At 32.9% G+C, this 21,956-nt stretch overlaps 3 protein-coding genes across 4 annotated transcripts in view; all 3 read left to right on the top strand.

Moving 5' to 3' along the window:
• Nucleotides 1–1,513: 1,513 nt before the first annotated feature.
• Nucleotides 1,514–4,951, top strand: LOC136276228 (calmodulin-like). 2 transcript variants are annotated; one of them, XM_066087668.1, is made up of 6 exons: nt 1,514–1,683; nt 2,531–2,645; nt 3,420–3,450; nt 3,571–3,714; nt 3,875–4,120; nt 4,605–4,951. In XM_066087668.1, exons 2-6 carry the CDS (start codon nt 2,643–2,645, stop codon nt 4,643–4,645), a joined length of 465 nt encoding a protein of 154 aa, XP_065943740.1. In that variant the 5' UTR covers nt 1,514–1,683; nt 2,531–2,642; the 3' UTR covers nt 4,646–4,951. The 2 variants fall into 2 exon arrangements, with proteins under 2 accessions (XP_065943740.1, XP_065943741.1); XM_066087669.1 differs by lacking the exon at nt 1,514–1,683 and having other exon boundaries at nt 2,517–2,645.
• Nucleotides 4,952–7,654: 2,703 nt separating this feature from the next.
• Nucleotides 7,655–19,324, top strand: LOC105317799 (calmodulin). The gene is made up of 5 exons (XM_011414526.4): nt 7,655–7,771; nt 8,236–8,275; nt 12,686–12,829; nt 14,057–14,302; nt 18,798–19,324. Exons 1-5 carry the CDS (start codon nt 7,769–7,771, stop codon nt 18,824–18,826), a joined length of 462 nt encoding a protein of 153 aa, XP_011412828.1. The 5' UTR covers nt 7,655–7,768; the 3' UTR covers nt 18,827–19,324.
• A 1,598-nt stretch (nt 19,325–20,922) lies between these two features.
• The window catches only part of LOC105317836 (protein jagged-1b), a 35,842-nt gene continuing 34,808 nt past the window's right edge, over nt 20,923–21,956 (top strand). Inside the window, exon 1 of the mRNA XM_066087084.1 lies at nt 20,923–21,895. Coding sequence (XP_065943156.1) covers nt 21,557–21,895 — 339 coding nt within the window. The 5' untranslated portion in view covers nt 20,923–21,556. The remainder of the gene's footprint in view (nt 21,896–21,956) is intronic.

Below are 21,956 nucleotides of genomic sequence, written 5' to 3'. Positions count from 1 at the left end.
TCTCTTGATTTACTTCAGATTCGTTTTTTGACCATATTTGTTAACATTTTTATTTTCTAAATAAAAATATATCATTGTTTTGAATGAAGTTGTTTGTTATATTTTTTTTGGTATCGTATAAGCATTAATTATTTACATGCAGTGGTTAAAAGAATGTCCTTCTCCTTACAAAGCTAATTTGAACTTCATTTGCCTGATTCTGCTCAGTTTATCATTATGTTTAAATGTAAAAGTAAATAAATAACACAATCCTAAAGTGGTTAACTTTAGTCTAGTTAATCCGGTACGCAAACATACGACAATAAGTAAAGAATAAGCACCCGTCCCTATTAGATATAGCAAATTGCGCTATTTATAATAAGGCGGAACGCATCAGGGGCTACAGAGCCACTCTTCCTATATTGTTTGGAGTTATATACATGTACATGTATCATGGTATCTAATTAACATCCATCCGCTGACGCGGGTTAAGTATTATTTCTACCATTGTCGCTACCTTCTTACCCTCATGAATCACCAAAGAAATTATTTCATTATTAAGATGACACCCACCACCCCACCCCTTTCAGTTTAAGGGACGGTCAGGTAAACATTTAATCATTATTGATGCTGATATTTGCTGGGCTAGCTTTGCTTGAAGCAATACATTTTTCACAGGGACATTTGTATAAAGAAATCATTAAAGTATATCAGATTTTGAATATATTGTCGAATAAACAATTTTAACCACAAAGCCTAATAAATCTTCTTCAACCATGATTTTATTTAGAGAAGACTTCATATGACACAATCTTAAATATAATCCATAAATTGGTGTAACAAACGAATGAATGAGTGAACGCAAAGGGGGTCAACCAATTAGTGAATAAGTGAAACGTTTCCTAACACAGCGTGACCCATTGTGGCTCGGATATCATGTTGCGATCTACATGTATACCTGCTTTGTTATTAAACTAATTAATCATTCTCTTCAGTTGACCTCTAAACAACTATTGATGATGAAGATTATTAAAGCAAAAAATAAAAACAACAACAACACAAATTAAGATATCCTAATACTTCCGATAGCGTATATGGAAAATAAGTTATGGAATGTCATTAAAGCACAAGTAAATCAATTATTCACAGGTTGAATGATTTATATATCATGTAAAGTGTACAAAACACATGCATGGAATATGATCACATTGTTATATTGACATGCAATGGAACTTCGTGATAAAACTGTACGTGAAACACGAATTTGTCAATAAAACTTATCACAAATATAGACGAGTACAACAAATTCAGTCCTTCTGTTAAAGTTTGGATTGACCTTTGCGAGCATGAAAAATATTTGCAATGACCGATAGAGATCGTGATTGATTTCTATACATGTACCTGCATGGCGTGAAACATAAGCTTCAGGTATAAAAGTGTGTCGTAGGAGATACGTGTAGGGTCATGATCAATAGCAAAGAATATTGCTAATATTGTAAATTGAATTCTTACTGACCATATAGATTCGGGCATCAACAAACACAGGCTGATATTTGTTTTCAATTCCATACCCACTGTACTTCCCAATTACGAGGAAATTAAACTGCCTAATTATCTGAACTCATTAATCGATGGGTGCTAAACATTCATTCACTCTCTTATGTACTTTCTAGGAACATAGTTGGATTAAAGACTCAATTTAAGGTTAGTCTGATTACAAAGATCTTGCTCAATGAATGGAGTTTATTTTGAAGAAGGTGTCCCAAAAAATATTTAGACACGCTAGCTCATCAGGGGCCTTGGATTAAGAATCTCTACAATGTAACTCCTTTACTTTTCAACAATGTATGGAATGCAATTAAATAGAAGAATTTCCATATATTAAAATGAACATGTTTTATTAACAATATACTCCAAAGATTTATATACAAATTATTAACTCATGCACATAGATCTAATTAATTTAAGAATGGCAACAACTCCACAGTTGAACAAAGCCTTTTGCGACTTCTCGTTATAGATTCAATGTTTACATTTAATGGAATCAAGGTGGATGACCCTACATATAGTTTCAAACATTTGTGATCTTTGTAACGCTTTCATCTGATGGTTAATCAAGAAGGATTTCTAGAGAACTTCTTAAAACTGTGACCAATGTCGTATGGTGTATTCCAGTCCAGGAAACAACAGCCTCACCAAATAAAACTAAATGGTGAAATACGGAACCTCAGAGTTAAGCTTAGAAATTGCACCACTTTTGTGGAATACCTTTATTACAACCAGTGATCTTTGATGTAAACATATCCTATAGAACACAATGTTATTACTGCGATTAAAAACTTGACCCTAGCTTTCATGATAGATCATTATATTACAAAGAACATTGGTCTTCAACGCTTCCAAGAACACACTTATGTACAATATCCGTTATCGAAGCATTCTGCACCTTTTAAATCGAAAAATCAAAACGCTTTGAAAGAGAAACCTGAGAAAATAGCTCCGATCATTTAACTAATCAAGAATCGGTTCTAACGGAGAGTTTTTCTTAAAGATCCCAGAGAGGCGGGAGCGAGACGTCACTTGCAGACGACAACTGTGTATAGTGGTTACTAAGTGAGAAAGTTAGTGTCACCGGTTCCTCCAGAGAGATTTTGCAACCAAACATGGTAAGAGTATTATTCTTTTTATTTCTTAAAGCTAAGCAAAAGTAATTTGGGATCAATTAATAAACAAACAAAAATACTTTTAAAAAATATTCCTGATGAAATCGATACTCCGATACGCTTTTTGTTTCGATGGTTTGCTGACAATTCTTCATGCATGGTATTTCAAAACCCAGATTTATGAAACCTAAAAGGAAGAATCTACACAAGGCATAATTTATAACTCGTTAAATCTAGTTGCTTTAGTAATTGAGCTATTTTACTTTTAAGCATATCATTTTAAGAGAATTCTTTAGAAAACTCAGTCATTATAAATGAAGTACATCATTAGATGTTCTAGTTTCTGCCGTTAGTGAAACACTTCAGGGTAAAATGCAAACAACGTAAACACGGTTCTTGTCCACTGCCTTCGAGTAAACACTCACTTTTGTCATTCAAATTTGTCTAAACTCAGAGACGTTTGAGTTAAATACACAGCAGAGGGTCACTTCAAATTTCATATACAAACATTTTTGGAACTTAATCAATTTAGCCACGTTTGACCCTCACTCCTCTGTATTGTCTTTTATACAAGAATGAGAATAATATGAAAATCACATGCATGTATATGTACCTTTAACGTGGAAAATTATGGCTTGATGTACATATGTAAACCTTAAAAACGACAATGTAGTCGTTGTAAAAATGTATATACATGCATGTACAATATAGGGTAAAAACACACATTGAATGATATGAAATCTCTTCAAATATTGATACAGTTTTTACTTCTTTTAGGCTGAGCATTTGACGGAAGAGCAACTTCGAGGTATACCAATAATTGATGATCTGAAAATAATTGCAACCATTACGATAAAAAAATAATTTATTTTAAATATGGATGATTTAACTAAACAGTGATTAAAAATACATTTATGTGTCGATTTAGAAATGAAGTTGATTTTCAACATGTTTGACTCGAACGGTAATGGAGTGATCGACGCCGGAGAATTGGAGCGTCTCCTCCATGCTATGAACCAAAATCCAACACCAGAGGAGCTAGAGGAATTTCTCGTGGACCTGGACCCAGAGGGTGGGTGAGAGAGAGAGAGAGAGAGAGAGAGAGAGAGAGAGAGAGAGAGAGAGAGAGAGAGAGATCTCAAAGTCTATCGGCCTAGATTTGAAATTTTGAAACTTCCTAACTCCTTGTGAGTGTTACGATAAAAGAATATATTTATGTTAAAAATTTGTAGGAACCGGTGAGATTTCGTTCGAGATGTTCCTGGAATATGCACCCTCTAAATTCCGGTCCGAGGATGAAGAAATGTCCATGGTGAAGGAGGCGTTCCGGGTGTTCGATAAGGACGGCAGTGGTTACATCACAATAGATGAGGCCAAGTCCATTTTACAGCGAGGAGAGAACAGCATCAGTGACGAGGACTTGCAGGAGTTCTTCAACCAATCTGATTTGGACAAAGACGGACAAATTAACTACGAAGGTATGGCTCTACATGTACATGTAGTCTTAAGGAGATATTACACTCCTCCATTTTGTGACGTACTTTCTTTCGAAATACAATAAAATTTACGACATATATATTTCCGTATAATTTCACTATCGATCTTGATTACTCGATAAATTCAAAATTTACAACACATTATTATCATCTGTATTAATATCCCAAGGTTTTCCGTGCTACTTTTAAAATAGTTTATGTCATCATACACAATGAAATTCTGTACGTATGAAAATAGTTTATGTAATCATACACAATGGAATATGTATTGATATTCTGCATATACGACTTAAGTATACAAGGCCGGGCTTTATCTGAGATTGGATTTTCAATTTTCAATATCAACCTTTCTCCACATGAGGAAACTAAATAGTCTCAAGAGAGTTGCTCTTAATGAATTCAGTTTTCGAATTTCTATTTGATGCGTTGTCAAGTGAAGTTTATGCTTTTTAACTTTCTTTTGCAGAGTTTGCATTGATCCTGAATGAGCGATTCTCGGCGGATTGAAGAAGCAAACAAAACATGTGCAATATGGACCAAATATATTGGTTCGGTGATTTTGTTATTTATTGTGAAGAGAGCATAGACTAATGTGAAGGGCTCAAAATTTATAACGGATGTATTCATATTATAATATAAAAGGACTTAATCTTTACTTGTCTATTCTAGGTCTGTTATGAGTATGATGATCTGTAGTTGATTATACAAAGTTTTTACGCGTAAAATTTAGAATTTGATTACAAAAGACAAAAGAAATGCTAAATCTATGTGTGTACTAAATGAAAAGACTTGCCCAAAGCTGTCAAGAAGTTTTATAAAAAATTTATTGACAGGACACTTAAAAAATACAAACTGGTAAAGAAGGAAATTCAATTTGTTCAATAACAGTTACAAAAATGAAGAGAAAATATGAAAAACGAGCGTAAATAAATGTAGAGTGTATGTATGCATTCATGTATGTAGATTGTTTATAGGAACTCTAAAAACCTGATTGTTTATAAGAAATCGTTAGATACTTCCTTCAGAACAATTGATCCTGCCTCTAAAATATAAAAAAAATTATGATAAGAGCATAAGCCATATTGATCGGTACTGAGCTAGTATATGAATTAAAAAAAATCAAACCCATCATTAAACGATGCTTCAATGTCTTTCTTGTGCAGTCTTTACACAAGATATGCCAGTGTACATAATGATGTTCCTACTGTATGTATAGCTTTTAACTATTTACGTCACTGTAGGTAAAGGATAAATAAAGTTTCGTCATAAAGCACTTTGAACACTTTGAAAATTGATTACTCTTGTTAAAAAGGTTGTTTTTTGCGTTAAATTGAAATTTACTGGAAGATGACTGATGCAGAAAAAAGCATTTAACAAGCAACACTATCCCGAAATAAACACGTTCGACCCGGTGGTGTCTCTTCCAAAATTGATTAAATCGATTGACTGACATGTTCTGCAACCAACCTCATATTGCTAATGGAAAAACGGAGTGTTGAACGTCCGACAAGGGTAAATAACTCAATATCAGACAACGGAAATATTGCAGGGGAAAGTGAAGTCCGGATTACATATATAAATTGAAATTAAAGATTTTTTGGCTAAACAATTGAAAATTTAAATCTTTATGATACGGTACCTGTATCTTTTCTAAACAATAAAAAATCAGAAAATAAATAAATTCATATAAATCTGACATAGAATAGTTGGAAAATCACTTTAAAAAGAAACGGACTCATATATTGTAAAAATACGTACCGACTAACAATCCTTTTCAAGACAACTTTGGCAAGTATCATTTTCTATGTCATCCAAAAATTGCTTATTAAATGATAACAGAAATAATCATTTATTTCACATAATTTGTTTGAAAATAAATTTGATCCATTGATGAGTTCGAGGTACATACATATGCTTATCACCTTACTTCATAAATATAGGCCCATGGGCCTAAACAGTCACCGAGCATACAGCAACCCGGCAAAAGCTGCACATTGATGAAATAAGCTATTGATGTATATTACTCATGTAAGCTAAAATGAATGAAGCAATTTGTATTGAAAATTGATGAATGAAGCAATTTGTTTTGAAAATTGATGAATATATTGATAACTTATAGACTGGATTGGGTATGAACTACTACTATAAAAATTACTAGTATGCACCTTTCATTAATTTTAATCACAAAATTTGATTCTATAGTGCCAAAAAAACTACCTGTGATAAATTCCATAATAGGAGAATTCCAAATATTGAGAGAACTGTTATTTTAGTCTACCTTTTATTTTCTATAGCAGACCGAACGTTCACACATTTTGTCCATTTGGCTATTATCATTTTGTTTTTAATAACATATATTAAGATTTCTATAATCATTTCCCCGTAAATTGATATGTATCCTTGATGTTTCTCAAAAGCGTTATTTGCGAACACTCAGTGAAAACATTTGAGTATTGGCACCTGGGCGGTCCGTAAAAGCAAAGCATCCTGACTTTGAAGACCTTTGATTTGCTTGCTCTGATGACGATCCGCGACTCAACGTGAGTATGGAGACCGGGTCTTGAATGATCGGTCAATTGATTCATCTTTTTTAATTTATTGCACTTAAACTTCACTTAATACATATTGATGAAGGAAAAATAATTTGCATCCTTTACTAACCATATTTTATATTGGTTAAATTAATTAAACTATTAATTGTTCGGAGGTAAAGCATACTACAAAACGGCAACGGCCAAAGAGTCTTGTTAAATTTCTTGCCCGGACGTTAAACATCATAAAAACAATACAGATCATAAAGACTCGAGGAGCTTCTACTGAAGCAGCCCTTCCATGGAAGACATATTCGAATCTTTAAGAAAATACACAATACTACCAAAGATCCTCGAAAACGGTTAGTAAAACTTCAGCTACGATGACAGACGAGTTCAGATTTATGGCACGAGTTTGGTTGGTTGGTGAGAACCAAGTTCAGTTTTGACGGATCATAAGAACAGCATGCTGTTTTGTGGGCTCCATATTATTAAGGTATAACGGAAAACGAACTATTTTAAATCAACAAAAACATGGAGTAAAAACCCCAAGATAGAAATATCGTTTTGTATCCCAACACTTGAACGTTTTAGGAAAATACTAGTAGTACTTGTACAAGTCTTTATATTCGTGGTCAAAGTCGCGTATAGAATTCAAATAACTACTTTGATGTGACTGAAATGGTTAAGTGGTTAGAACACCAGCCATTTGATAACATTATTTTCCTTGACATTATATATTATTAAAGAATATATATAGACTCAATATATCTAGTAGTTTGTTTATTTTTGCAATATTTGACAGTGTATAATACATCACTGTAAATGAAGTGTAGTTCTGTAAAAAAAGGTTAAAGATATCATTTATAATTTATCATTTATAAAGGATTTCAGCATAATAACATAAAAAGTGCTTAATCAACACCCATTGTTGTTAATAAAACTCTTCAATTCAATGAAATACCTTAAATTGACCTTTTTGTAACGGAAAAGGAGCCAAAGTGCTGGTAAACTTTCCTGTATCGAGTCGATCTTGTATGTGATCGATTAATGTAAAGTCCCAAGAAGTAAAGTGCCCAAAGAAGGGAAGCACTTAAACATGGTAAGATCAGACATTTTTATATACTACAACTAGAAAAGCATGTAATTTTTTATATTATGAAATATTTTCATTCATTTTATTTATTTAATATTATATTTGATAGATTTTGATACTTATCAAATTATATTCAAAAGTGGGGAATCGGTGCGTATTGGAAAGACTTTGACGATAAAAAATTCGACATGAAATGTTTGGTTTTTTTGTGCTTTTCTGTAAACTTATTTTAGTATCTATAAGGACTTTAAAGACTGAGAATATCAAAACCTTATTCATTTCATCATTTTTATAGAAATAAGATTTAGTTTATTTGATAGACGCGTCTTGTAATGCAAGCAATGTATCCACACATTTTGTTGGCTTACCTAAAGCTCATTACAGGCAAATTTAGAAACATACATGCAATTAATGTTTAAAGAACTTTAACCTTTGGTGAAATAAATTGCAATACCTCAAATTGATTTCAGAGCTCTGAAAAGGAAAACCTCTCTCCTCGACAGATCGAAGGTATTTCTAAGTTTTATTCAATGTTATGTTTCATATACTGTACTAGAACACAAACTCTCTCTCTCTATAGAACACAACACGCACACACACTCTCTCACTCTGACCGACAGCCATGTATTTTAACGAAATCATTGTTTCAAAGTTATATATCTTTTGTTGGTTCAATCAAAAACCATACACAAGTGTATGTATTAATACATATCATACTATTTATCATATGTATACACATCACGTGCTGTAACTGAATTTTAAACCGGTAAAGAATACACATTGAGTATTGTTTAAAATGCATGAGACATTATTAAAAATATAGTAAAATCGATTAAAACCAAAGCCTTAATTTACCATTTCATACTGTTTCTTTGTCCCGTGTTAAATCTTGGAATTATTAATTTTCTTTGAACTCTGACACGTTTTCCCTCTTATACACAGTTCCACTTAGTAGATATTATTTACCAATACATTCGATACAGTTAAACAAAGGCGGGAACAAAACCCTGTTTGTTCAAGAGAAACAGGAATATTTCACACTACGGTTATTGTCTGTGCATTCTGCATTATGTTTGATTTACACATTAACACATAAAGTGTGTTATTCGGAAATTAATACCAGAACACCTGAAATTACATTATCACAATCACCCCATTGTTTGGTTGAAATTATTAACTACATGTGTATATGTTGGAGATGAAGTGGGTCTTTTAATTAGCCTTTCTCAACTTGATCTTGAACATCAATATCGAACTCCAACATAAGGAAATAAACAGAATCCTAGGAGAAAAAGACCTTTTGAGAATGATCAAGACAAACAACTTTTAATAAATAAAATATTATTATACATCTTATTTATAAAAAAAATAATGAAATATAAAAAAAAAAATTATTCCTTTTTAATTACTAATTCAGAATTAAATGAATATTTATTACTACAATTTTACTTTCTGAAATACACGCATCAATTTCTTTGGACGGAACACTATTATCTTGCGGCTGATATGTCTTTACATTTGGTCGATTGCTGTATATTTCTGTCCTAAATTGGACCAAGAGTAAACAATTCATGGTAACACTTCCTCACATTCTCTGGGACAAACTTGTTTGTTCAGTCTGCTTTTTAAAAACCAAGCTTCTTATGGCAGTATCTACATTCAGATTCTAATACGATAAAATACATTTATGTACAGTGTTCGAAGCATAGGTGTAACTCAAAGCAACGTGCATAAGAAAAAACTGAAACAAGAGCATCATGGGCCACATCGCTCAACTTAAAAACCCCAATTTTTGTTTTTTAGAAATAAAACTCACAATGGTTCTCATATATTCCAAGACAATAATTATATTAAATCAAAAAGATCATTGAATCTCACTTTATGGAACATCATATTCTAAGAGCTAAGATGCACCAACTGACCAATCTTAATATTCCTCGGCATCAACGTATGAAATAACAAATCTAGAAAATGAATAAAAATAAATCCAAAGTGAAAGGCAGGCACTGTTACAGACTAACTAATAAAGATACAATAAACATAGGTAATCACAGATTACAAAGCTCACCGAGACGAGGCATCACCTTTCTGAGGAATCACCTTTATGAGACCACCTTTATCATATTATTTGAAAATCATAGTTAATAATGATCTTGGATATACATGGATACTGTTTTGACACAATATCGTATAACAATATCATATATTAAAAAATTGTATAATAATCATATGTTCATTTCATAGGGTATTATATGATACAATGTTTATCAATACAATAATATAAAATACGATATTGCATCCTATGATACCTACAATATATATCATATATTACAATAAAATACTGTAATAAATAATGATGAAATATGATATTGTAACATATAATATGACATTGTTTCTTGTTATACATTATTGTATTTGATCACATAATACAATATCATAATAAATAATGATATTGATATTATATGAAACAATATAATAATATATGATACAATATTATATCACACAATACATCACAATATTGTAACATATGATATTATATTGTATAATATTATAGTATGATATTGTATTGTATGATATTGTATATTTGATACATGATAGGATATTGTATTAAATGATACAATAAAATTAGATACAACATTGTATTATATCTATTGATACAATTTCATGTGATATAGTACTATATTATATCATACAATATCATATTAAACTATATTGTATTAAATGATGCAATATCACATTATACAATATCATATAATACATTTTCATATGATATAACAATACATTATATAAACCAATATTATATTATACAATATCGTTTCATATGATACAATATATATTATATAATATCATATCATATGATACAATATTGTATGTTGCAATATCATATGAAATAGCATGTGATAAAATAGTATATTATACAATATTATATTATACAATATTGTATCATAATAAACAATTCTATACATAACAATATCATGATACAATATCATATCATAATGTACAAAAAATTTAATACAATATCATATCGTATCATAGAACTTTTTACAATGATATATGATATAATATTGTATCATATAAAACAATAGTGTATCATATCATACAATACTATATCATAGAAATCATAATATATCATTTAACAACGAACACGCCTATCAAGCAGGTTTGAGATTTTCTTTTTTTTTTAGATTTTCTGAATTTTTTAAGCATCCTTGATAATGGAGATCTGCATCTGAAGCTACCTCTGCGTTTCATTTATAATATAGTTAAATCAACTAAGCAAGCTATTATCTATAAAATATGTGACCTGTTCCAAAAAAACAAATCTCATCTAGCATCCGAATCCTACGCCTCAGATTCAGCATTCAAGCCTGCCAGGTGCATCAGTATCATAAGATGCATCATCCATGCAAGTTTGGTGAAGTTAGGACCAGTAATAACTAAGATATAATCATAAGAGAGCACCTGCTCCAAAAACACCAGCTCTTAAAACCTTAACCTCCCTCCAGCATCCGAAACCTATGGGTCAAATTCAGCATTCATGCCTGTCAGGTGCATCAGTATCATAAGACGCACCATCCATGCAAGTTTAGTAAAGTTAGGACCAGTAATAACTAAGATATATTTTTTAGCATCCCTGATAATGGAGATCAGGCTCTGCATCTGAAGCTTCCTCTGTGATTTATTCATATTACAGTTTAATCAACTATGCAAGTTTCAAATAGTACTATTATCTATAAAACATGTGACCTGTTCCAAAAAACTTAACTATATCCAGCATCCGAAACCTATGGCTCAGACTCAGACACTCAGCATTCAAGCCTGTCAGGTGCATCAGTATCATAAGGCACACCATCCATGGAAGTCTGGTGAAGTTAGGACAAGTAATAACTAAGATATAATCATCAGAGGGCACCTGTTTCAAAAACTTTAACCAGCTCAGAAAACCTTAACCTCCTCCAGCATCCGAAACCTATGGCTCAGATTCAGCATTCGAGCCTGTCTGGTGCATCAGTATCATAAGACGCACCATCCATGGAAGTCTGGTGAAGTTAGGACAAGTAGTAACTAAGATATAATCATCAGAGGGCACCTGCATCAAAAAATTTTAACCAGCTCTAAAAACCTTAACCTCCTTCAGCATCTGTAACCTATGGTCAGATTCAGCATTCAAGCCTGTCTGGTGCATCAGAATTATAAGACACACCATCAATGCAAGTTTGGTGAAGTACGGACCAGCAGTAACTTAGATATTGCTATCAAAGGGCACCTGCAACAAAAACTTTAACCTGGTCCAACAACCTTAACCTCCTCCAGCATCTGAAATTTAGGACTCAGATTCAGCACCCAAGTCTTTCAAGTCCATAAGTAGGTCCAGATGCATCATCCATGCAAGTTTGGTGAAGATAGGACAAGTAATTGCTTAGATACAGGACCTGCAACAAAAATTTAACCAGGTCCGGACGCCGACGCCGAGGGTATAGCATAAGCTCCCCCTGACTTCGTTTCGGTGAGCGAAAAACTAAGGTTGTAAAATACATCAACTTTATGATCATGGGCCTGATAAGAGTCTACACTATCTGAGGATGCTTGCAAATTAATCTAAAAAATTTGTAGCTTTGTAGTTCTTGCGAAGATTTTCCCATAAAACAGAGATGAGTTCACGTTAAATTTTAGTTCCACGTTCACAAAAGGTATAATGGATCAGAAAAGCCTCACTTGAAGCTTAGGTTCGTGTGAGCTTATAACAAACATTTATGTAATCAATGCAGTACAGATACAGTAGATTTATACTTAAAGTTAAGAGACGGCAGTATTTGAGTTCTCAACAGTCATATTACAACTTAAAGGACATTGAATATATAATTACAAAATTTACTGATATGAGCATCGTATAAACAATGAGGACTTTTTTTCTTTCAGAAATACGTGACGCTTTTGACGCCTGTGATCACGATGGCGACGGTACAGTTGACGCCGGGGAACTGAAGAGAGTGATGCGTGCGTGTGGGCAGAACGCCAGCACGTCCCAGATACAGGACATCATCAATGATGTCGATCATAACGGTATTAATCACAGGCTAATGACGTTATTCTTCTCAGAATTAAAAATATATACCCCATACTAATAACTGCGGTACGGTTTTTTTGCAGGGCAAATTGACATAGCCTTCATGAAGTTAAGTGAAATATGACGTAACGTTAATTGTATTTTATTATAAGAAAATTCTATAACGTCAGGTGCCTGTGGAATTAATCTACGTTCATTCTGTGATACAAGAAAGATAATTCTTTTTAAAAGTTATTAGTTGGCATTTACATTTTGGAAAAGTGCCTCCCTTATCAGTCACTCAACAAAGCGCAATGATTTTACGTGGCTTGTCAATTATTAACATTTACCCACTTAGAAAATCAAACATGACATATTCTTTAGACTGAATATATTTGCAGTAGAATCATTAACGTTTGCATACAGGAACTACCAAGCTGGGATCGAATTACATGTACATCGGTTTCTATAAAATATGTATATTAATATTTGATACGAAGAAAGGACATATGTATGTACCAAGGTTCTCTTTATTTGTCTTTCGGTCAGGTTCTTTTTAATCCATGCAATAAGGGATCCTGAATGAACCTTCCTTAAATTGTTGAATTTTACGATATCCGCTTCTCATCAATGTTATTAATATAGATGACGTAAATCTTTGGCTATGTAATGTAAGAGAATAACAATATTCCTGTTTGGAGAAAGTTGGTTCGATCGTTTGGTTGTAAATTGTTTAGAAACATCATTGATCAGTTCACAATATGGTTCAACATTAAACAAGCAAAACATAGCATAAATATTGAAATAATTTTGAACTGATGGATTTGGCGTATTTTAAGTCACTTTATAAGCCTTTCGGTTTTTAAAAATAAAACACATAGTAAAACTCTTTCGTCCTCCAAATAACGACACTCCAGAACCTTGAATTTTTTTTGGGGCAAAATTCATACATCTTAGAAACATTGATGCAGAAATCGTAAGCACATGGTTGCCCTGTGTATCGCCGTAAGGTGGCTTAACACAACCATGTACCGGTATTATTTTTGATAGATCTTTTGAAATATGATTTCACAATGAAAATATCGAATATGACTGTAAGAATAACGCACATGTGTACAACTTGACGAAATAGTTATATACTTTTACTTTACAATTTCACAGTCTGTTTCATATCATTTTTTTTTTTTTTTTTAAATTTGGTGTTTATAATACTTTACAGACTTGTTCAATCATATTTTATACAGGGAACGGATCCTTAGAATTTTCGGAGTTTTTAAATTTAGTGAAAGATATTTATCAGGATCCGAATAAGTTTGAAACGGAAATAAAAGAGGCTTTCCAAAGATATGACCAGGATGGCAACGGTGTCATCAGCCAACCAGAATTCAAACACCTAATTACGTCATTTGATGATAAAATATCTGATGAAGAAATGAAGGATCTTCTATCGAAAGTTGAAATGGACAAAGACGGAAACATCAATTACGATGGTATGTATTAAAGATACAGACAGGATTGGGCGTATATGTAAACATAAATGTTGAAGACACTGATACAAGGAGAGAGGGTTTATATTGCATAGCTACAACTAAACAACACAATTTACTTGCACTTTGTATAACTCGGCACAAAACACATAAGTCCATTTAAAAGCCATGCATCTTTCTCAGCTTCTGCAGTTCGCTAGAAAAGTGAATTGATGTGAAAGTTCGTCGTAGAGGAGGTTCAAATCCATATACCTTTTCTCAAGCCGTAAATTTAGGCAAATCAAAATTCTCAAAAAAGACGTATTGACATTAACTATTGAAAAAAAACTATATAAAAGGTACAATCTCCACTTAGCATTTAAAATTCGTGATAATTAAATTCAGAAAAATTTTCTGGTTTCTTTTCACCTGTAGTAAAAATTTATTATATATACATTGTCAATGTCTTTACATATGAACATGTACCATACCATTATTGCGTTTTAATAATATGTAACAACCTATGCCATGAGATGTATGTCTTGGTCAAATAAAGAATGTAATTAACGTAGCAGTTATAGCGCAAAAATCATGTACAATGCATATATAATATGGAACATGTATATTGAAATAAGTTAAAAACCGTATGGAAGGAGGAACAGACAAAGGGTCGATCGCTGAAGATAGAAAATGTACGAAACGATTAGAACCATACTTCATCATCAGTATGAATTGTCATAAATTTTGATGGATCTATCATTTCGCAAATTCCAAAAAAAAAAAAAAAATGACAATACGTAACAAATGTCTTTTACAAAATAATTGAGTTGGACATTTATAGGATATAAAAAAAATCATACGGTTCGTGATGCATATGACCACAAAAGTCCGTAGTTGCTTGGGACATCGTCGAAACCTATAGCCGGTGTTGTATAGCAGTTTTTCCCCCATAGTAGCTTTTCTCCCCGGAAAACCTACTATATAGTAGCCTTTCCCCCCGGGGGGAAAAGCTACTTTTCCGCCATAGTAGGGTTTCTCCCTCACTTTTTTGGTTCAGATTTTATAAAAAATATTTATGGAAATCCAGTAAGGATTAAAATCAATGTTTCTACACTCCCAGGTTGCATACATGTATATCTGCATTCATCTGTACAGGTTAAGTTTCGTGTTGCCGATTTATTATTTTTATAGACAATGGTGAAAGTTGAACATGTGTGTAATGAAATTACACATACAACTTAATTTAGGTAATTTAATGAAAATTTTTTTACAAGTTATACACTTATATGCATAATTCTGTGTTCTGAAATTGTATTAAACGAGAATGTTTTAAGAATTTCTTGATAAATTTATCGGACTGTTTGTCTGTTTGTGAAAATTTCATCCAGGCTAAACCTCTGTGTTAGAGAAATTTTATTTCCGATGTTCCAAAGCCCGATTTTTAAAATCCTATTATAATAATTATAGTGCATATTCTTTAGGGTCCAATGTCTCATAAACTAGAGATGACTATATCACCATATTTTTATAGTGGCAGTGGTTTACCACTTGAAGATGACTCTGAAAATTTCAGCTCTAAGGGTAGGGGCCCTTGATGTTTCAGGTCCCGATGATTAAAACCCCATTATAATGATTGAATAGTGTTCTAGAAGTGGGGACCCGAATCTCAAATTCTAGAGATGACCGATTAACCATATTGTCACAGTGATAGTGGTATACCACTAGTAGATGACACCGAAAATTTAAGCCCCCATGCAGGGTAGGAGCCTTTGTTGTTTTCGAGCCCGATGTTTGAAATCCAATTACATGTATAAAGAATATGTATTTTTTAGGGCCCCATATCTCAAAAACTATAGATGACCACATGAACCTATTACTACAGTCATTTAAAAGTAAAAATATCATTTAAAAATACACAATCACTCATATATTTCTTTATCAAAATCTTATTTTTTTAATTTACGAACAATTTTTTTTAAAAAGGTACGCGGGTAAAATTCATTATTCTTCAAAACATTTAATCAATTCATAAGATGACTAATGATATAATAAATAATTAGATAAATAAATCAATGAACTTTTATTCATAAAAGGAGAAACCGAAAATCAAAAATAAATAACCAACCTAAGCGCATATACGACTTTTTTACTTGTTAGTTGATTAGAAGAACAAGCTTATATTTAAAAAAGTCAACTCATCACAATATATGTGTTGGTTGTTTTTTGTTTTGTTTTTTTAATTACCCTTGTTTAATTGTTCGAAGAAATAATATGGTACACAAGTAAATCTTTATTGCAAAAATATGAAACAAATAGTATAATTTTTTTTAGGTAATTGAATCGTATACATGTATCTTGATTTATATAGCATCGTTTTCAAAATTGTATATTTATAAATCACGTTGCAAACTTAAAAGTGAAAAAAATTAGCAAATAGTGAGTGACAATATAAACATAAAGTTAGTTCATGCTCCATTTCACATTTTCCAAAGTAACCAGCAAAGATACCGACATTGTTCTGGTTGTGAAGACATTTCATTGTTTTTTGAAATGTTTACATCATAATATCTCGTGTTTCGTAGAAATGTGCTTAAAAATATGAATATGCGTAACTTTAAAACGAAATGGAAAACATTAACTTTACACATGCTTTTAATACATAATTAAAATACCCCTTAACCATGATTTAGAACCCCATCAATCAAAGTAAAACTAAAACATTTCAGTTTCTCATCATATCATTACATCCTGTCTCCCGTTTGATATTTAGAAGAAGAAATATATAATTGTTTTTAAGAGCGTCAATTCTAACGGTATTAATTTAAAATTGATGGCCTTTTGGACGAAGGGAGTAATGCATTTCCACTTTTTATTCCATTCCTCTACAAAATTAAGTTAAGATTGGTCAGTTAGTTCCCTGGGAGAAGCTTATACATTGATGGTAATACATTGGAAAATTAAATTTCCAAATCGGCGTATTTTCACTCAAATGTGTTCTCACGTGTTCAGAACGCCGAAGTCAAAACTGTAGATAAGCATCAATTAGATGAAAAAAGATTCGAGGTATTATGAAATCCGTGTAAAAGGTGTTCCAAAAAGGGGTGAGAACAGGTAAAATAAACGATGATGACACATGCATGTTATGAAGGCGCATGCCTTAGTTCATATTTGGGGTTGAAAAACTATTCTATGTATTAATAAATGCCACAATTTTCCTTTTTTATGAGAAATTAATATCATATCAATTATTGCAAATTATTGCCACGAATGATCCGCCATATACATGGCCGGAATGTAAAAAAAGGGGAAAATCCACTATATAGTAGGTTTTCCGTGGGGGTAATCTGGCTATAAAAAGGGGGATAGCCCACTATATAGTCAGCTTTCCCTGGGGGAAAAACTGCTATATAGCCATTTTTCCGGGGGGAAGAACTGCTATATAGCCATTTTTCCGGGGGGAAAGATGGCTAGGGGGAAAAGGCACTATATAACACCGGTTTCGCATAATTTCGCTTACTGACAATAACCAGTCATCCTTTTTATTATATAATTTATTTATTAAAGAGTATGTTATGAAAACGAGTAATTGTTAAACGATACTAGTACTTGATTAAGCATTAACGCGATTGGTGAGATTTTTCCTTCACAAAAGTGCCAATAAGAAAAGGACAGTAAATAGAAAATAACATCAAGATGGTCCATAGTCTGTTAGCTTATGGTGGACTTGTCGTGTTTCAAACAATGTGCATAGAATGACAAGGACCATATTCTTTCAATAGACAACCCAGGAAACAGCAAAACCATGTACATTTCCTATCATTATCTTAAAGATTCTTGTACATACTGTAAACCAACTTTTATTTGCGTGTGAGAAATTTTCGCGAGATTCGCAAGAGCCTGATTGTCGCGAAAATTTCTCGCCACGAACCAGTATTTGCTATATAGTTGGAATAAAAAAAACAGGTGTAGATAAGGCTTGGTCGCGAAAATTAGTTGTCGCGAACCAGTTCATCTTTGGTAAATCGCGAAATAAAGTCGTCGCAATAAATGGTTGGTTTACAGTATATCATATCAAAGAGAAACTTAACTTCCAGATATGGAAGGGAAAAGACAAAACAATGGTTATACACTAAGAAAACCATGCTGAATTTTTCTTCCTTTGTAAATGCGTTTAATTAGACTGCGACATTCTAGGCAAAATCCAGAAAAGAGTTACCTCTCTTCATCTTAATCGTTTTAAGTCGATAGCATAGGCATTTGGTTCAATTACCTTTCTGATAAATAGAGAGACATTTCTTTATCCCAGTGATAGAAAATTATTGAAAAGAATATTGGTAAACTTATTCAAGAGTAATAACTATTTATTATTAGAAATGATTTTCAAAATAAATTGAATTTCGCAAGAGCCGTTAGTTTTTGTTTGTTGTTGATTTTACAAAGATACCTATCATGCTGAATTTTTTATATACATTATTCTTATCGTTTTTGTGCTTTATGAAAGTATTTGTTTTCTTTTTAGCCTTTTCAAAGTTGCTCTACGGAAATTAGGAGACATAGAATATTACAACGCTACCTTTATTACCAAGCTTAAAATTGAATACTGCCTGGAGGAAAGAATTCTTAAATTGAAAAATTCAATAAGAAGCTGGAATTTGTAATTGCCGTTTTCTTGAAATTAACAAGCACCTTTCGTGCCCGCATTTGTAATATGGAGATTTATCACCTGTTAAATTTTTCGATTTTCTGCAGATTTTATCAAATAATTCTTCCTTTTACATTCTGTAAAATCAATTATCGTTGGTTTTAATGACGTTTTGGAACTAAAGCAGGGGGGTGAGTAGCATGTCCCTCTACATTACCATCACCTCCTCTAGAAAGCTGCAGAGATTGCCACAAAATGCACTCATCAACCATTCTGTGGTCAATGCATTATTCATTGGAATGACGAGAAGGACAGTCTTAAATTGGACAGCCCCAGACGATGCTGGAACCAACTACTCTTTTACAGATGTTTTGTTTGATCTCATTTCTTGACATCATTTAATGTTGTTTTTTTTTGTTCTTCATTAATTATAAAATATGCAAAACCGTTTGTAGTAGACATATGCTGAAATAAAGTTGTTCAACAGCCATTTTGTACTCCAATGTCTTTTAGCAGCAGATGTTTTCCTGTACATGTCCTCGACAGTATCATGACCATTTACGACCTTGAATGGATTTTTGCATCGACTAATCACCAACTTATATATTCTTCAAACAGGATTTTCGAAGTATATGTAAAGTTATCACTAATGTATGTTTTATTAAAAAAAAACAATTTTAAATAGCTTTAAAACATGCCTTAAGAAATTCAACTGAGCTTTAAGCATTTTGGAAACTTTTCATTTCCGGTTTGCTGCAAGTTGTCTGCCTATTGAGTTTGACGGTATATATTAAAGTATTACTGCATAATACTTCAAGTTGTTACAACAATATCATTAAGATGAAATTGACTAATTTGACCTCGATAATTTTTTGTCAATAATATTAAATGAAGGCAACTTGCTGATTAAGGGGAGAAAAGATGCGATAACAAGATAAAAACAAACATATCTACCGGTTTGTCATGGGGAACAGTGATAAGCAATGTAAAAAATTAATTTTCGTTTCGAATTTCCACAAAAGCTCATTAGTGGTCCATTACTATCCGGGTGATGAAAGGGTACCCTGCTTTGGGCTGTCCAACTCTGTGTTTACACTGAAACAAGATAGCGTAGGGCACCTGGTTGCTGCCAACAGGTAAGTGAAAAAATATATGATAAGTTTTCACAACGGTGTATGACAAATGACTTTTGTTGATGGGAGGAGAGGGTTCCCACGATCTTTTACTGGCGATATATATGCGTAACTGTCAAAGAAGATTATTATCGTCTGCCTAGGCGCGCGCATCAGTCTCGTGTGCCGTTACGGAGTGACATCGCTTTGATCTTGTAGTCGAAATCTTCGACTTCTAATTGTCCCCTTTGGTTGGGTATCCACCTAGAACAAACCTGAATGAAAATCGCTCGTTTGTCGCAAGTTTAAGTTTAAAAGTATTAGTTTCTCACCCAAAACCGCTCGTTATGATAGAGGATATAGGGCCGGTTTATGAAGTGATAAATAAAGCACCTGCTTTCAAACTTTCTTTGCTATTTAAGATCTTCAATAGGCCCGACCCTAGAAACCAAAGGTTGTCAGTTATTTAAGATATGCTAATCGTATTGATGAAGAAGTTCGATTTGTTTTTCCCACGGTCTTTATGTAGACTAACATCGATCTTTCGGCATATCTTAAACAAGATATACAATTCTTGAATCATTTAAATTTCAATACACTTGATTCTGTAAACAAATAATTTGTTATTTAAATTCAATTGATACTTTCGGTACTTAAAAACACAACCCTCTTGTTCTCCCTTCCAATGAGAGACAAAGAAATACAGTCCGCATATGTCACAATCTTTTTTTTTTTATAAATACTAGAAGTAAAAAAGCAATTAATTACCTCTGTGCCTCATTCTCGTGAACTCGAGGTTCTTAATCAATAAATATTTACTAAAACTCAACACAAAAAATTGGAATATGACCAGATGTCATTTGCCAATTTTTTTCCAAACATCTCCAGCACATAAGTCCAGCACGAGCTTTCGCGTGAGTACCGCGCGTGCTTTACATGAAGGCTTGACGAATATATAGCTGGCTCATCCGACTTAGTTACGGGCCGTTTTGTGCATTGTGAGAGCGAATTTTGAAAAGAACACCAGAAAACGAGTTAACTAATCGGGGATCGCCAAACTGAACTTGCAAAAGTTTGTTATGAAAAAATACAGATGATCACTGAATAGTTCGGTGGATTTATACACCAGCGTACGCATGAGTGAGAGCGACGTAGTGAGGGCCTCACGCGCGACCAACGAAATCTCGGACCAATAGTTCCCCGATGGTGTAACCTAATCGCGGCACTTTAAATTAAATGGAAGCGCATCTCGAGCAATGAGCGGATTTAAGTGCATCTGAAGAATTTATAGAAATTTCTTCAGTTTCCACAATATTTCATTTTGTCATTCTTAAAGTGAGGTGAAAGGATTTAATTGCGATGTTTGTTAAAAGAGGAATATAATTTTTTAATGTATTCTGATACAGAATATTTATGAAAATTTTAGAGTGGGATCTGCGATTTTGGTATTACCTTTAGGAATGGTTTTGGAAGATGTCTGCAGCAAAAAGAATTTCCTTCGATCATTAGTTTTGAGGAAAAAATATGCTGGTGTTGTGTTTGAGTGTTCTTCTTATGACAGTTTTGGAATACACATCTGGATCTGGCTATTTTGAAATCCAAATTACCGCAATCCAGAACCCCAGGGGTGAGGTATTGAATGGTACCTGTTGCGATGGGCTGCGGAATTTGAACGGCTCTTGCAGTGATGAGTGTGATACTTTTTTCCGGGTTTGTTTGAAGGAGTATCAAAGTCGGGTAACCTTTGATGGTTCCTGTACTTTTGGAAACAAGACCAGTCCCATTCTGGGAGGAAACACTTTTACCTACCCCCCTGATTACAACCGGACCAGATTAAAATTACCTTTTGACTTTGCTTGGACGGTAAGGTTTAATAAATTTATTCTACCTCTTTTTCAAACTTTTTAACACTGATTGTGATCCT

The sequence above is a fragment of the Magallana gigas genome, chromosome 6, assembly GCF_963853765.1.
Source record: "Magallana gigas chromosome 6, xbMagGiga1.1, whole genome shotgun sequence".
NCBI classification, from domain to species: domain Eukaryota; kingdom Metazoa; phylum Mollusca; class Bivalvia; order Ostreida; family Ostreidae; genus Magallana; species Magallana gigas.
This window is presented reverse-complemented; position numbering and strand designations above follow the sequence as displayed.

Bases quoted from the DNA above. Each gene is read 5' to 3' on its own strand.
- LOC136276228 (XM_066087668.1), top strand. The intron at 3,451-3,570 runs GTATACCAATAA...GTGTCGATTTAG, and splicing joins GACGGAAGAGCAACTTCGAG to AAATGAAGTTGATTTTCAAC. The intron at 3,715-3,874 runs GTGGGTGAGAGA...AAAAATTTGTAG, and splicing joins CGTGGACCTGGACCCAGAGG to GAACCGGTGAGATTTCGTTC.
- LOC105317799 (XM_011414526.4), top strand. The intron at 8,276-12,685 runs GTATTTCTAAGT...TTTTTCTTTCAG, and splicing joins CTCTCCTCGACAGATCGAAG to AAATACGTGACGCTTTTGAC. The intron at 12,830-14,056 runs GTATTAATCACA...TATTTTATACAG, and splicing joins CAATGATGTCGATCATAACG to GGAACGGATCCTTAGAATTT.